The following is a 17,303-nucleotide window of genomic DNA, read 5'->3' on the forward strand; positions in this document are numbered from 1 at the left end:
CAATCACCCCTCCTGGCCCCGCAGAAGAATTCCAAAAAAGGCACACCCATCGTCTTCCTTGCCCAGTCTGGTAGGGATGACGGCAAAAACAGAGAAGCTGTTGCATTCTTGGAAGAAGGTTGACTCTGTGACATCTGGGTGCAACATTTGGCCCTAGGGTGGAGCTCCATTTCTGCCTCCAGGCTGAGCAGCAGCGGGAGAAGTTGCAAAAGACAGATCCTTCGGAGAAATACCTTTGAGCCTTTTCCAAGAAGGCTGGTGAACGAAATGTGGAATGAATTAAGCATGTAAATGAGAGGTTGATTTATCTCCTCACATGAAATCTTATTGCAATGCCCCCAAATTATTGGACTATTTATACATTTTAAATCTTCCAAATTTGGAATGTGGAAATACATACACATAATTTTTTTTCAAAGAAAACATTGTAAGTTTAATGCAAGCCACGTTTTTCAAAAAGGAAAGCAAAGGGGGGGAATCTGAGCTTCCCCTCCCTTCTATGAGACTCCTCTGCAGGGATGTACAAAAGAGCATCACAGAAACCAGTCTCTTGCTTACACTCAGGCCTTGTGAGAACTGACATGGCAGAACCTCCGCACAGACAAATTGCTTTACTGTGCAATAAATGCAGTGTCTTTCCTTAGCAATTGAGGGATTTAGATGTCCTCACATTTCTTCAGGTGTCATTGCATTCACACAATATTTCCCCTGCTGGCTTCTGCACTTGTTGGCATTTGGACAGCAGCATCTATAGCGGTGGGCTGCACAAGCATCTGGTCAGTGAGCCCAGCGACATCACGTAACAGAAGAGCCTGCTGGACCAGGCAAATGGCCCATCTAGTCCAGCATCCTGTTCTCAAAGTAGCCAACCAGAGGCCTCTTTTGGAAAACCCACAAGCAGGACTCCAGCATAAGAACACTCTCCCCAACTGTGGTTTCCAGCAACAGGTAATCAGAAGCCAGTGGCGGAGCTTCAAGCTCTGGCGGGGGGGGCGGGGAGCAGGCAGGGGCGTGGCTGGCATGCGCCCTGGGGGCATGGTGCACCGCCCATGGGGGTTTGACACACGTCCTGGGGGTGTGGCGCACCGCCTGCAGGGACATGGTGCCCAGTGGGGGAGGGGGAACCGTGATGGCACCCCACCGGGATCATGCCGCCGGGGGCGATGTGCTTCTCCCGCACTCCTGTTCCTCCACCAGTGTCAGAAGCATTGCTGTTTTCAACTGTGGAAGAAGCATAATCATCATGGCAAGCAGCCATTGATAGCCCTCTTCTCCCTGAATTTCCTTAATCTTCTTGTAAAGCCATACAGGTTGGTACCCATCACTGCCTACCGTGGGAGCGGATCCATATTTTAACTATGAGCTACGTGAAGTACTTTCTTTTATCTGTCTTGAATTTCCAATATTCAACTTCACTGGATGTCCACAAGTTCTAATGCTATTGGGGAGGGGGACTTTTCTCTACCCGTTTCATCCATGCCACGCATAATTTTATAAACTTTCATCACGTCATGTCATATTCACCTTTTCTCTAAAATTCCTGGTGGCAGATACTGCAACCTTTCCTCACAAGGATGTTGCTCCATCTCTTTGATCATTTTTGTACCCTTTTCTGAACCTTTCCCAACTCTACAATATCCTTTTTGAGATGAGGCCACCACAAACGTACACAGTATTCCAAAAGTGGCTGCACCATAGTTTTGCATAACAGCATTACGGGCAGTTTTATATTAAATTCCTTTCCTAATTATCTCTAGCACAGAATTTGTCCTTTCCACAACTGCTACACACTGGGCCAACATCTTCACGGAGCTATCCACTATGACTCCTGGTAAGTCACGTCCAGTTCAGATCCTAGAAGTGCATATATGAAATTAACATTTTTTTTGGCCCAACACACATCACTTTGCACTTCTTTACATTGAACTGCATTTGTCATTTTACCACCAATTCACTCAACTTGCAGAGGCTCTTGAGCACAGAATTTATTGCTTGTGTCCATAAAGCTGTCCAGAATCCATGGGTCTTTGCTTGGATATTCATGTTAAAATTATGTTCATTCTGTTAGATGAAAAAACCTTTAAATTTGGCAGTATCTGGGCTGCTCATGAGCTCACCACTTCATAAATAACATTTTGTAATCAGAGTCCAGGATTCCAACCCCCTCCCCCCAGCAACTCCAAAATGCCCCCTTCTTTCTCCCAGGCTTCTGGCTCAACTCTAACCCTCAGTCATGATGTCAGAGAAGGTAGCAGGCGCCAATCGCTACCACATGTTCGTTGCTTCATCAGCCCAGAAAAACAGCAACAGGAGAGGCAGCTGCCCAATGGACATGGTCCTCAAAGCGTTTCGAGAACGCTCTTTTGTTAAGGGAAATGCTGGATGCTTCTTGTAAAAACTGCTTGGGGAAATTTTTTCTACTCCAGCTCAACAAAACATGCTGCTTGAATGGTTTCCTCAAAAAATGTTGAGAACCATATCTATTTGCTGCTGTTCTTGGCTTTTTCTACAGCTGTTATTGATCTTCTCTACTTGTGCAACTGGCTTATTTCACCCGAGTCAAGAGAGTTGGCAGAGGTCCTCACAGCATCTTTCTGTCCTTGCCTGCAATCTGTTCTGGGGAATGAGCAACGCATCCCATTAAAGTCAGACCATGGCAACTATGAGATCCCTGATCACTCACACACCTATGGATGAGACAGTTATAGTGCCTGGACTCCTATGGGGAAAAGCCAATTGCCCCTTCATGCTGGTGGGTGGAAGGGTCAGAGAAGAACAAAGTAGTGGCAATCCATGGGCAACACTGGAAGGAAGGAAAAATGTTTCCCTTTGATGTGCAAAAAGAAACAAATCTGCCTGGAAGTGCCAAATGTTCCATCATCAACATCATAACTTATCTGTACGCCACTTTTCCATAGTAAACTATGGCCAAGGCAGTTTGCAAGGAAAAAATTACATAATTCACTGAGTTATGAAATGTAACAAAATTTAAGTGTTAATGAAAGCATCTCAAAAAATATTCAATAAAATTAAATAAACCCCTTATAATAATGTCTTACAACAAAATACAAAAACAGAATCACAAAAACAGAAAAAAAACATACAACCAAAGTTAAATCTTGGGTCTAATAGAAGCCCATAAAAAATTACCAACCCCCCCCCATGATTGTCTCCAGGCGTCCTGAGCAGGATGTCTTGCAGCACCCACAGGTCAAGGGTCTCTTGGGTACTTTCCGCTGAAGCAGCTATGAGTCAGCCGGTCCTCTTGCTGGCCAGATGGAAAAAGACCAGCAGAGATGGAGGAGGAGAAGGGGATGGAGGAAGAAGACAACTCTGGAAGGGTCATTGCTCAGTGTGGCAGTAGACAAGTCCTGGAGGTGATCTTCCCAGCAGCCACTGAAATTCTCATTCCCTGGTTGCAAACAGCTCCCCTTTGCATGCTTTCGAGTGCACACATGCAGCACACATGTATGTGAGAAATACAGTATAGTTGATTATTTTATTTAAAGATTTTTTTAATCTCACTCTTCGGCCAAAAAGGGCTCCCAGAGTGGCTTACAGATCAACAAACAAACACCAGTTCCTGTCCTTAAGGACACAACACAAGCAAAGGCGGAGGGAGAGAGGGAGAAAAGCAAAGTCAAGCACCAGTTCTCAGTTACGAAGTACCGACATGGACCAGCTGGGATAGGTCAGTTCAGAGGCAGAAAAGTAGCCAAATCTCTAAGTAGAACCAGTGGAGTGGCCTTGCTTCCCTTCGTTCCCTTTCTTCTGCAGCCTGGCAGAATGGCTGCCACTAGGCGATGAGGGAGAGCCAAAAGGCAGCTGGTCTCTCAGCAGAGCCAGCAAAGTAGCCCTGCTTCCCATCTCTTACACTGCTGCAACCTGACACAGTGGATGCTCTTGGGTAATGGCTGAGGAAGAGCCAGAGACCTAGTCTCTCAGCAGAGTCCGTGGAGCAGCAGCCCTCCTTCCGTTCTCTCCCTCTGTCACAACCTAATGCAATGGCATCATTCCCCCTTGCAAGTCATCTGCCCCCATTTGTGAGCCGGACTAAAGTTCTTAGTGAAAGGCTTTTGGGATGGGAGAGGTACGGAATTGCCACAGAAGTGGGGAAAGGGGGAATCAGCAGTTCTTTATGAGCAGATCCTGGTTTGTGCAGCTCTTCTCCCTTGGGGCATTACAGAAGTGATACTAACTCTCCTCTCCCCTCCATCCCCAATGCGAATTTTGATTATTTGGACCCGGAAAGGGGCCAGATCTAAAGAAATACAAACCCGCCTTTTGCAGACCCGCAAATGGTTTGTTTTAACAGCTTGGGTTGAATCGCCTTCCCCTTTGGTATCTCCAGTCTGGCAGTAACGGGCTCGCTGAGTGTTTGCCTAATGGTTAACATCCTTTCCTTATTAAGCAAAACATTTGAAGTGATTATAGTTTATTTACAACCAAAGTGGGCTTAAATGAGATCTAATTCTTCTCCCTTCTCCGCTGTTGGGCCTTCAGCCAGCCCACATGCAGCTGCCTTTGGGCAAGGAGCAAAACTGCAAAGGAACAGCCAGGATGTCTCCACCTTGTGGCAGGCTGTGAGAAAGCACCTCGTGGGCATGCGTAGCATCAGAAATCCTGCACAAACCAAGGCTTCGTTCTCCGTTTCCCCCAATGGCTTTCTGGTGGGACTCAGTCAAACAAGGAGCATGACCTATTTCAGTACTCTGGTGGGTTGGGTGCTCCTGCCAGGGAGGAAGGGGGAGAGATGGGTGGAACAAAAAGGAAGCTCAGCTCACCACACAGATGTCCCTGGTCAAAATGGCACCGTTCTCCTCCTGCACACCAAGAATGCAAAGGACCTTCCCAGTCCAGAACCAGCAACTGGACTTAAAGAGAATCAATAGCAGGTGCTGGAAAAGGCCTCCCTCTGCCCAAGTCCTTGAGGGTCTGCTGCTGCCACCGCCAGAGTAAAGAAAACTAACCTAGATGGCCTTATTCACAGTAAGGCAGCTTAATCTTCTCATTCATCCAAGAAGGTGGCTTAGAGTGGCTCTTTGGGGTTCCTTTATTCTGAGACAGGCATCCCCAACCTGCGGCCCTCCAGATGTTTTGGCTTACAGCTCCCATGATCCCTAGCTAACAAGACCAGTGGTCAGGGATGATGGGAATAGTAGTACAAAACATCTGGAGGGCCGAAGGTTAGGGATGCCTGTTCTGAGGGGTCCATTCAAAATCCCATCTTCCCAGCTGGCCCTTTCCAGCCACTCTGGAACAAACCACATTTTGGCATTTCCAGAAGGACAGAATAGTTGTGTCAGCCCATTGCCGCAAAAACCAACAAAGTGCCTTCTTATGGCGTATAGAGGCTTACACCATAATTAATTAGTGAGTCTCTAAAGTGCCACAAGACTCTGTTGTTTTTATAAGATTCCATTTGTCTTTAATAAATTGACCTTCAACAAATGTCCCCTGATGGGATAATTCTATTAAGTTCTCTGATGTGAAGGGGTCGTATGAGCGGAACCTGATGGCTCTATTTCAGCGCCACAAGTTGTGTGTTTTGCTCTGTAACGAATTCCAACCGCTTCTCAACGTCCATCTCAGCCTAATGTGTGTGACGGTTTTGGGTTACTGCCTCGGAAAGGTACACTGCCCTGCCTAATTGGTTTCAGGTCCGCAGCTGGGTGCAGTGTGAGACGGGCTTGGCTTTTGCTCTGCTGGGGTGAGTGGCACCTCTCAGGCAACCTCCACTCCCCAAAAGGCCCTCCAGTAGAAATCACAAATGATTCCTTGGGTGACATCGCCCCAGAGCAATTGTGTGGGGTGGGGCGCGATCCAGAAATGTCAACTGTGGGCTTGGCCTCAGAAATGTGACAAGGCTGCCATTTCCATGCACTGCTGGCAAATGTGATAAACCCTGCCAGATCCACCAAAGCAAAGGAGAATGCAAGCTAAGCATGTTTGCTACTATGACACAGCCATGCTCACAACTGGCCTGAAGGACATATTTCTGCAGGATGCGTGAAGATGGACAGAAAGCATTTGGGGCAGATACATAGAAAGAGAAGCCCCTTTTCCCTTTCTCTAGCTCAGGGTTTCTCAAACTTGGGTCTCCAGCTGTTTTTGGACTACAGTTCCCATCATCTGTGAACACTGGTCCTGCTAGCTAGGAATGATGGGAGTTGTAGTCCAAAAACAGCTGGAGACCCAAGTTTGGGAAACCCTGCTCTAGCTTCAGAGTCTGTAGACCCTCCAACTTCAACAGCCACTTCTTGCATTCTTCAGCTTCTTGTTGCCTTTGCTGCAATAGGCTGCTCTTCTGACTGATTTATTTGGAGGCCACATGGAAAAGAGAAAGCTACAGCCAAGTCCAGACTCAGGCACTGGGAGAGCTGATGCTCTGAGCACAAGAGGCAGAAGTACACCTCGTCGCTTCAACAGCCGCAACACCAAATGCAGGGAAGCTCCTCTACAACTCCTTGCAGCAGCTGTGCAGGATGCTCTTGGGCTGCCTTAATGTGTGTTGCCTCAAACCCATCCATCACCATTTCCAGCCAGAAACACTACATTAGTAGAGCCGTGCAATGTTAACAGTGACAGGTGTTTTGTGGGTAACAAGCACAAGCACCAGATGACCGTAGGAATGCACAGCTTTGACGCAGATTGCCCAGATGGGGGGGATCAAAGGCACCTGCTGGTCACGTGTCCTGCTGGAGCCCTGCACTGCTCACTCCTGGAGGCAGCAAGGGTGTGTTTGTGCGCAATGGTAAACCTTCTGCTGCCATCACCCACTCCAAGCTGCTTAGTGTATTTTAAGTATTATCACGTGGGGTGATAAAAATGCATTTGGTAAAAAGAAAAGAGATGGAAAATGCAGTAAAGGAGGACCAGGAGCTAAAAGCATTGGGCTATTTAATTTTAAGAAGTTTTTAGGAGCCTTTTAAGAAATGCAATAAGAGAAACAAGCACAGAGGAGGTAGAATAAAACCATTACAATGCTATTGTAATGTTACAATGCTATTGTAATGACTTTCATCCCAGCTTTCAAGACAACTCACAATAAAGTGTTATAAATAATAAAATAAACCAATTATATTTGAAGGCAGGCGATTTTTCCCGTTGCGCAGGGGTGGGATCTTCCTCTAGCAGGTGCGCAGCAGGGCTGTTTAAAATACCAGAGTATGAAATGAGGAACAACCACTGACCTAATATGCCAAGCAAGAGAGGCAAAGGGTTTTGCTTTGCCCCAGCCGCTCCCTCTGTAGGAAGGTCTGCAAGCGCCCTCAAGTGGACACACAGCATGCAGGGAAGCAGTAAGAACTCAATCACATTTTGTTATACAGTCACAAACACTTTAAAAGCTGAATAGTTTCCTTCCATAGATACAGTGATGCCACGGTATAGAAACGGAAATATTACCAACCTTCTTCACAGGGCTGTTGGGACAGAACACTTTGCAATTTAACAGTATTACTGAAGTAATACATACAAAACTGATTTACAGTAGCTGACTGCTCAAGCCTGCTTCTCAAGGGGAACGGCACTTCCACCAAAAGTGGGGGAAAGCTGTGGGAGGGATAAGGCACAACCCTTTTCATCTTTGCTCCTAACAACTCCTGCAAGGCAATTCCTAAAACTCTAAGAGGTCAAAGGGAGTTCATTCAGTCCAGCATCCTGTTCTCACAGTGACCAACCAGATGCCCACAGGAAGCGCCAAAGCAGGACCTGCATACAATAGCACCCTTCCCACTTGTGATTCTAGCAACTGGTATTCAGAGCAATAGTGCGTCTGACAGTAGAGGTAAAACATAACCATCATGGCTAGGAGACACGGATTGTCTAATTCTCTTTTAAAGCTATCCAATTTGGTGGCCGTTACTACATCTTATGGCAATGAATTCCATAGCTTAACTATATGCTGTGTAAAGTACTTTCTTTTTCCATCCTGAATCTTCCAACATTCAGCTTTGTTGGATGGTCCCAAGTTCCCCCAGACCCCTTACTTGCCTTTTTTCCAAACTAAAATGCCCCAAATATTGTAACTGTTCCTCATAGGGCAGCTGTTACATCCCCTTGATCATTATTGTCAGGACTGGTCGTTCTCCTCTTCAGATCGCCACACAAACGCTTCTTGTTCTTTTATAAGACTTTTTATTGTGTATTAACAAAACAATCTTATAAACGGTTCTTAACTATTATTCCTCAGAGTCACTTATTTCAGATACCTTCTGAGCTCTGCTTCTCCGTGACCAGCCACCCTCAAAATGGCGAAGGCGCCTTTCCCTTCGCTTTCCCACTCTTTTTTCTAACCTCCTGGCTAGAGCTGGCCTGTATCTCCCCTCCTCCGAATCTGAGCTAGAACTTAACCCTTGCCTTTCCTGTGAACAGCAGGTCCCTCCCTGTTGTTCCTCTTGCTCCCTTTTATTAGATTCACTGTTCTCCTTCCCCCCTTGGGGAATGCTTTCTCCCTCTGATAAACTGAAAACTTCTAACTCTTCCCTGACAATTATGGTAGCCTTTTTCTGAACCTTTTCCATTTATGCATATGGTGCAACTGCACCATAGATTTTTATAACAGCATTGCTATATTGACCTTCTTCCATCTTAGACATTCTTTCCCATCTGTTGAATTTGATAGCACTGTGGTCACTGTTCTAAATCAGTTCACCAACACTTATATTTTACACTTGTTTCTGAGCACCACTTAAATGATGCACATTACTTCTCCTCTGTTTGGTGCCATGACCAACTGTCATTAGAGTATGTAGAAATGTTGCCTCTTTGTTGTGGCTAAATACAAATTCAGCCAGGCTACGTGCATCTATTCCTGGAAAAAGGGACACCTGGTTGATCTTCTGGAGAAACTAGCCCACAGACCCTGACCCAGGCTATGCTTCTTGCAGCTGCTCCACTTTGGACAGCTACGGGCACAACAAGAAAAGGGACATTTTGCACTCCAAGGGTGTGACATCAAGTTTAATTTACAAAGAGGCGCCTACCAGAAATGGTGGCATGTGGCTCAATAAGGAATGATAACCAGATACTTTTTCACATACTCTTCATTTCAAATCTGAGGGCCAGCACCAGCCCAGGTCCCCACACAGAGCAGGATCCAGAATTGTGCATTTTCTGACTGCAGGGCTGGAGAGCTCCATCCGAACAAAAAGCAGCCCTGTTTACGGTCTGGGCCTCTTCACATGGTGGTGAGCTGTCCCAGGAAAGCTGGCCTCTCTTGGGAAGATGAGCAAGTTCCATGTCCTCACACAGCTTCCAGAAAGAAGGAGACTTTCAGCAACACTTCTGAGAGACAGATCAGAAGAGGGCTCTTTGTGAGGAACAGGTCATGGGTAAAACTTCAAAGCAGGGATACTGCAGGTGCAAAGGACTGTCGTTTTCTATAGGGCAATATTGGTTCAGTTTGTGCACCTGTTCACAGATAATGGCCTGTTGGTGTCTATTAACCAGTGACTAAGACTTTCCCGTCAAAATCTTACCTCTGCCATGAACTTTCTTTTCTGAAGCCAAAATAACATGGACAAGAATTGACCAAATTTGGATAACTAGAGGAATGACACCAAAGACAAGAAAGGTGGGACGTTACAGGAGTCAGAATCTAGTACTAAATGGGTTTTAGAACTGATTCAAGAATTTGGTCAAGTGGCAGGATTTAAATTGAATAAGTCAAAAACCAAGGTCTTAGAGAAAAATTTAACACCGATTGAAAGAGAGAGGTTTCAGAATGAGACAGGTTTAACAGTGGTTAAGAAAGTTAAATATTTGGGGATTAACATGACAGCAAAAAATGGGAATTTATTTAAAGATAACTATGAAAAATGCTGGTCGGAAGTGAAAAAAGATTTAGAAATTTGGTCAAATTTGAAGCTTTCACTGCTGGGCCGTATTGCTGCGATAAAAATGAATGTATTGCCTAGAATGTTGTTTTTGTTCCAAACTTTGCAGATTGTGGACAAAATGGATTGTTTCAAGAGGTGGCAGAAAGATATTTCTAAATTTGTCTGGCAGGGCAAGAAGCCTAGAATAAAATTTAAAATACTAACAGATGTAAAGGAAAGAGGTGGATTTGCCCTGCCAGACCTCAAACTTTACTATGAATCAGCAGCTTTTTGCTGGTTGAAAGAATGGCTACTTCTTGAAAACACTGACATTTTGGACTTGGAAGGTTTTAATAATGTATTTGGATGGCATGCATATCTATGGTATGATAAGGTCAAAGCACATAAAGCATTTAGAAACCACATTGTCAGGAAAGCGCTATTTAATGTTTGGTTAAGATATAAGGATTTGTTAGAAAACAAAACCCCAAGGTGGCTGTCACCAATGGAAGCGAAAGCCTTGAAAAAGGTCAATATGGAGGTCAAATGGCCGAAATATTGGGAAATTTTGGAACAAGACGGAGATAGATTGAAATTGCAGAGTTTTGAAAAACTAAAAAACAAAGTGCGAGACTGGCTTCATTATTATCAGATAATGGAGGCATTTAAATTGGACAGGAAAATTGGCTTCCAGGTGGAAAGATCCAAATTAGAAACAGAATTGTTAGAACCCAAAACTAAGAATTTGTCAAGAATGTACAACTTGCTGCTGAAATGGAATACTCAGGATGAAACGGTAAAATCGGCTATGATTAAATGGGCACAGGACATTGGACATAACATTATGTTTGCTGACTGGGAACAGTTGTGGACCACGGGTATGAAATTTACGGCATGTAATGCCCTAAGAGAGAATATTATGAAAATGATATACAGGTGGTACATAACCCCAGTCAAGCTTGCAAAAATTTATCACTTGCCCGATAACAAATGCTGGAAATGTAAAGAAACTGAAGGTACATTTTTTCACCTTTGGTGGACGTGCCCAAAGATTAAGGCTTTCTGGGAAATGATATATAATGAATTAAAAAAGGTATTTAAGTATACCTTCCCTAAGAAACCAGAGGCCTTTCTCCTGGGCATAGTAGGCCAAATGGTGTTAAAAAAGGATAGAACTTTCTTTATGTATGCAACAACAGCAGCAAGAATACTTATCGCAAAGTACTGGAAGACACAAGAACTTCCCACGCTGGAGGAATGGCAGATGAAACTTATGGACTATATGGAATTGGCGGAAATGACTGGTAGAATCCGTGACCAGGGAGAAGAGTCGATGGAGGAAGATTGGAAGAAATTCAAAGACTATCTTCAGAAACATTGCAAAATTAAAGAATGTTAGAGTGATGTTGGACTGAAAATAAGCGGTTTCCAGCTGTACAGGTTAATGTTAATGATAGACTAAGATTAAAGATTAGGATTAAAGATGTTTAAAGAAATGGAAATTTGACATTAAGAGGGGAAATTTTAATGTTATATGATACTAAGACTAAAGATCAGGTTTAAAGAAGTGGAAGTTATATATTTCAATATTTTATTAAAGCTAAAGATTGGGATTAAAAAAGTGGAAAAGAAATTGCTGGACAAACAATTTGGATTGGAATACAAAAGAGGGAGGTATGAGGAAGTCCAGAAAATAAGTAAACTTAAAAAAACGGAAATGGAAAAGAGATATTGTTTTTAATTGTTATGTTTTTTGTTTTTTATTGATGAATTGTGTTTTTGTGTGTTTGTGTTTTTGTCATCTTTTTTTTTTGAGATATGTATTGTGTATGTTTTTCTTTTCTTTATTTGTTGTTTAAAACTTTAATAAAAATCATTTATAAAAAAAAAAAAAAAATCTTACCTCTGCCATGAACCCTTGCCCTGCATCAACACTAGCGCACTGCCTTATGTTGCAGGAATGGTGTAAGGATCACAACAAGGCAGTGTATGTGAAGGTGCACTGAACACTCTCCCAGTATTAACATTTAAGATACCCAAACATGAAGCCTCCATATTCATGGTACTATGCCTCTATCCAGCTACTAGAAGCTGAGGGTTTGTGTCTGCTACTGACCCCACCTCATCGCCAAAGACATGTTCCACATTGGTGTCATTACCTTCTGCTGTGTTTTGGAGGCCCTGCTGTAGCACCTGCTCCCAGGCCTTTGGAAGAGCTTGCATCTCCATCAGGTTCGTGTAGCTGACCTGAAGGAGGAGAAACTTGAGCCCCAAGTATCTTTTCAGGTGTTAAGGACAGATAAGCAGCCAGCTCAAAGTGGAATGACAGAGACTCATTTCAAGCTACACAAATCAGAGGGGCAAATGAGAGCAGTCCAGCACAGGATTATTTGGTAAATTTACATCTTGCCAGATGCTCTCAACAGGAGCTTTTCAGGGGCGATGAGAAGAGCTGAACTCCATGGAAGGAAAGGAGAGTGTTTCTGGGAGCAGAAGGCTCGAAACCTGCCTCCTCCACACTTGCACAGCTTGAAAAGTTGTGGGAGAATGGCCTTGGGGCTGGGGCCCTGCAACTCTCACAAGTGACAACTGAATCAACAGTGAGGCATCTTATCCAGAGCTGGAGGCAACAAGGATTCTGGTGTGCTAATGTTGTTTTCTTTTACTGGCTTGTGTTTCAGTGTTTATTGCTAAACTGAACTGTTAGCTATCTTGGGGGTCTTTTTCAAGACAGACATAAAGGCTGCATAGATAAGTATTTTAATAAAGGTCTGTTTCTGGAGAACAGGAGGACCTTGCAGATGCAGAACTCTTTCAAAGGATACACACGGTGGTAAAATTCTTCAACATCCAGAAGCCACTCCAGCATGTCTGCCAATGAGGGGCATGATGCAGAGCGCTGGAAGGTCGTTTCCAGGCTTAGGCCATCTCCTGGCTGCTCACAGAGCCGGAAAACGCTGTCCACACAGACCCCAACAGTATCCCTCACCTTCTGGAGCTCCATTCTACATAAAACAAAGACCACTCATGTCACACTCTGGGGTGGTTTCCATGGAGATCAATCACCCAGAGAAACTACTGGTTCATTTTAACTCTGCTAATACTGGCTTTCATCATACATTGTTACATTCTCTCTTGTTTGCACTTCCGCCATATTGTCTGAAGGGCCTTGCACAAGTTTAAGACGGGGTGAGAATCTGGCCTGCGCATCTCTGCTGCCCAAGCTCAGGCTGGAGATGAGAAATTTTCGGCTGATTCTCTAAAACAGGCATAGGCAAACTCGGCCCTTCAGATGTTTTGGGACTACAACTCCCATAATCCCTAGCTAACAGGACCAGTGCTCAGGGATGATGGGAACTGTAGTCTCAAAACATTTGGAAGGCCGAGTTTGCCTATGCCTGCTCTAAAAGCTGTGTAGACAACTTAAGCAAAAGGCAAACGTTGCTAATTTGAACAAAGGTCTTACCTAAATTCAACCTGTTGCAATGGGAATGGTGAGCTGAGCTTGGGCAGCTCACTAGGTAGAGCCAAGGGAAGCCAGTCTGAGCTACCCCATGTGGGCTGCTGTTATGAAAATAAGTAAAAACATGAAACTGCGAAAGTGCTACATAAATAACTAACTGGAGCTAGACAAAGTCAGCTGAACTTACTTATTTCAATGGGAATTAAGTTCAATTAACTTAAGATCTGACACTAACCCAAATAAATTTAGATGTACTTTTAAGATGCCACAGTTTTAAGTTATAGAGTAATAATATAGAATTGTTCATGCCTGCAAAAAACTGCCTCCTCCCAAATAATTTTGACGTGAACTTTTTTCACACTGTGAATGACCCAGAGAGCTGCAATTCCCCCTCCCCTCTGCCCTACCCACAATGCAAAGCAGATGCCCTTACAGGTGGTCCTGCTGCAGCACCTCCAGCAAAGCCTCCATGGCACATTGCTGCTTGTGCCTCAGCCTCTCTGGCAGATCTGGGAAGTCTCGCAAGGGGGTGTTGGCAAAGGAGACCTTCTGGGAGGCCTGCATCTGCTCAGCCAGGTTGGCCAAGGAACTGAGAAGAGGTGTGCAGGCAGCTAGCACTCTCTTCCAAGCCTCGTGTTGCTCCTGGAGAGCACGGAAACACTCCTGCAGGGCACTGTGAATGGTGTGCAGGGAACTGGAGTCCCCAGAAGCCATCCTGGAAACAAAACACAGAAGTCAGGTCAAGAAGCAGCCCAGGTAACAAGACTCCAGCAACACCAGGCTTGGTTCAACCTGCCCTTCCCCTCACTTGGCTTGTCACACATCTGCATCAAAAACAAAACAGATATTTCCTTTTGCAGAACATCAAACATGTTTGCAGGACTCAAAACAAGTTAGTTAAGTCATAGCAGTAGGCTGAATCAAAACTGATTCAAAACCATACACATACAAACACACACACTACTGTGTATCATTTTTTAAAAAGAATACCTGGTTTAAAATGAAATCCTAGTTTAATACAACACCAGGAGGGTGCCAACTATGTCCCTCATCCCTCAGAGTTTAGGTAAAGCTTTGAGGAGAACAAACCCATCTTCCCTGCCTTTTTCTAGAAGGGCTGAAGGTTGCTAGCTGGGATTTCCTCATGCTATTAACCAAGTTAATAAACGGATTCTGATTTTTCATTTTTTAAAATTTCCTTCTCAAGTCCTATAGCTGAGTGGATTTCCTAGGTGAACTTCTCAGCCACAGTCTATCATGCCAGTCATTTACAGTGCTTTTTAATACTGTTTTCTGAAGCAATGCTAGCACAGCCTAACTGCTACAAGCAGATAATGCTCCATCACCAAGCTATCGTCATGGGTACTTTTCAGGGCCAGCTCAGGATTTCATGGCCTCCATGGAAAGCCTCACATTGCCATCTGCTCATCCCAACATACACTTGATTTAGGGTTTACTCTTAGCAGGGAGAGGGATGGTGAGGATATAGGAAGGATGATGGTAACCCTGTTGTCATGGCCAGAACATATGAACTTTGGGCAGCAGACCCACTCTGCAGGGGTTGCAGAGCAATTCTATGGTCTGCCCCCAGAGATTAATGGAACCTAGTAGATTCCTGAATGCTCGGCAGGCTGGGACGGTGTGGGTTTCCAGTGGATGGAGTTGGTGATACAGTCAAAGCCTGGGTCTCACCGTGGGGTGGTGCAGTGAGATGGGATATTGACACGATTGCTCTCCCAGGAGTCCCCTCTGATGTCGCAGAGTCTGCTCTGCACCTTGTTTACTGAGCTGCGGCGGTTGGTAGATGACCAGAGTGAAGGCAGGAAACTTGTACTAAAGCTGACTGAGTGCTTGGTAGTTTACATAATTCTGCCTACCAAGTAGTGCTGAAGGCAGCAAAGAATGACAACTTTGCCACCTCCACTGAAGAGCCATCCAGCAGTCACTTTAGGTGTCAGGACACTGATCATACCAGAGGTGTTGGGTGGGTCTCTGGAGCATTCAGTGTTTGCATGACACTCTAAGAATAAAGTTGATCAGCTTGGTAGCCTTGGATGCTGCAAGTGTGCCCAATGCAGCACACTCCCAAATTTAAGCGATTGATTTCCCTTCATGCTATCCAGCAGAAACAGCAGGACCTTTTCCAGAGTGGCTGCCAAGGCTTGAAACACTCTGCCCCAGAAGGTCCACACGCAGAAGGTCCTCCTTCTTCCACAGGCTGGCAAAACCCCCTCTGATCCCCATCAGGCATTTGGGTGAGCAGCAGAGATGTCAGGCACCGCCCAGCAAGTGTCCAGAGAACTGCATCCTTAATGTTGCTCTGGTTTTATTTATTTTGAATCCCTGGTGCAAGTTCATGAAGCGCTGCTTTTCTATTTTAACCTGTTTGCTCTCCTTTCTCCACCAAGTCGGCAGCAAACTGCCACGTGTTATCTCCTGCACCCTAAACTGCCTTGAGGGTTTAGTTTTCTCTGGGATCAAGTGGGGTATTAAACTTTATGATTTTAAAAAAAAAAATATTTCATATAATTTATAATTTTCAAGACTTCTGGACATGTTATTCCTCACCAGCACCTACCTAGAAAATCCTTACGAGGCTGATAGGAGGATTTAAATACCGAAAATATTCGGCATTTTGTAGGTGAAGCTGACATGGCTCCCTCCGCCCCAAGATGGCACAGGAAGCGCTTTGCCTTCCTTGGACGGAGGTGGTGGTGGTGAACAGGGACAATACAGCTTTCCTGACCTACTTGCTTCTCTCCGGCACAAAAGCCTATTGCTGCCAGGCAAGGACCTACCTCAGCCCTTCCTCGCCGGCGCTACGCGAGTGTCGCTCGGGCCTTGGACTCCGCTGGGTGGGGAGTGGGGTGTGCTGGGAAATGTAGTCCCTTCTCTCTTTCAATCTGCGCTTGCGCGCTTTGCCACCTCCCGCCGAGTTTCCATAGGTCCAACTCACTCTCCCGAGCCTCTGATTGGCTGGTTGCTCCGAAGCTGATGGAAAGGGGCTGGACCGAACGGGCTTTTCGCGCGCCTCTTTCTTTCTCGGTTGCCATGGCGACACGGCAGCGGCGACGCGACTGTTGCCTGGCGACGCAGACCACACTTCCTTGGAGCATGTGCAGAGCGCTCCTTTCCTCCCTCTTTCAAGGCCAGGTTTGTAAATTGCTCGAAGTGAATAAATGGATCCAGCAGCATCCCAGGCTATGATTCCTGCTCCTGCAATAGGACCCCCAAAGCAGGCAGCCCAGAGTTGGGGATCCGCCCACAGCGCCTCCACCCGTTGCCAGGATTCAGAATCTACCTATTGGGCCGCATTCAACCCACTACAAAGCCCAGGCCCTGGGCCAGGTTTTTCTGGGCCACTCCTGACACACAGATGCTGCAGAGAAACAGATCTGGGCATCACTAGGGAACTCCTGCCCCTCATTGTGAACATTCTCCATGTTTCTCAAGACTTGTGCACTGATGCAAAAACAGAGCATTAGTGGCATATTTATACCGGACCATCCACATTCCATTTTACGGTATTCTGTGTTTTGCAATGCGTCCCCAAATGTTGCCACATTATTGCCCTCAGAACTGGGACTCTGCACTATCACCCAACAAAAGTGGAGCATTCATAGTATAAAAAGTAGTGGGATTTCAGCAAGAGATTACAGGACCCGCACTGACTGGGAACGAGGCAGTACGTTCACCCTGAAAGGTCTGCAGGTGCAATTTTGAAAGCGGGATTCTGTATAGCTGTCAGATACCATCATGAGCATGCCTTTGCTCTCATCCTCCTAATATCACAGCTCTGCATTCTTGTCAGTAAAGCCAAAGTCACCCTCCTCCCTCCCTTCATTCCACAGGGTGGGGAAGGATGAAATCTTATAGATTCAGAGTTCACATCTTTCTACCAAGATGAATTGTCCCAGGCACATCTAGAATTGTCCCAGGCACATCCCCTACCTTGCAGTCTTGATAACAGTCTTTGGGAGTCCAAATAATAATAATAATAATAATTTATTATTTGTACC

At 45.2% G+C, this 17,303-nt stretch overlaps 1 protein-coding gene across 2 annotated transcripts; it reads right to left on the reverse strand.

Annotated features, from left to right (window-relative positions):
- Positions 1 to 406: 406 nt before the first annotated feature.
- AIRIM (AFG2 interacting ribosome maturation factor) lies at positions 407 to 17,215 on the reverse strand. 2 transcript variants are annotated; one of them, XM_081016509.1, is made up of 5 exons: positions 16,083 to 17,215; positions 13,718 to 13,999; positions 12,647 to 12,826; positions 11,981 to 12,099; positions 407 to 2,616 (listed from the first exon to the last, which is right to left on the reverse strand). In XM_081016509.1, the coding sequence occupies exons 2-5, from the start codon at positions 13,996 to 13,998 to the stop codon at positions 2,582 to 2,584; spliced, it is 615 nt and encodes a 204-aa protein (XP_080872635.1). In that variant the 5' UTR covers position 13,999; positions 16,083 to 17,215; the 3' UTR covers positions 407 to 2,581. The 2 variants fall into 2 exon arrangements, with proteins under 2 accessions (XP_080872635.1, XP_080872634.1); XM_081016508.1 differs by lacking the exon at positions 407 to 2,616 and adding an exon at positions 8,944 to 9,288 and having other exon boundaries at positions 16,083 to 17,213.
- Positions 17,216 to 17,303: the final 88 nt, after the last annotated feature.

Source organism: Podarcis pityusensis (assembly GCF_964106645.2).
Source record: "Podarcis pityusensis genome assembly, chromosome: 8".
Lineage (NCBI taxonomy): Eukaryota > Metazoa > Chordata > Lepidosauria > Squamata > Lacertidae > Podarcis > Podarcis pityusensis.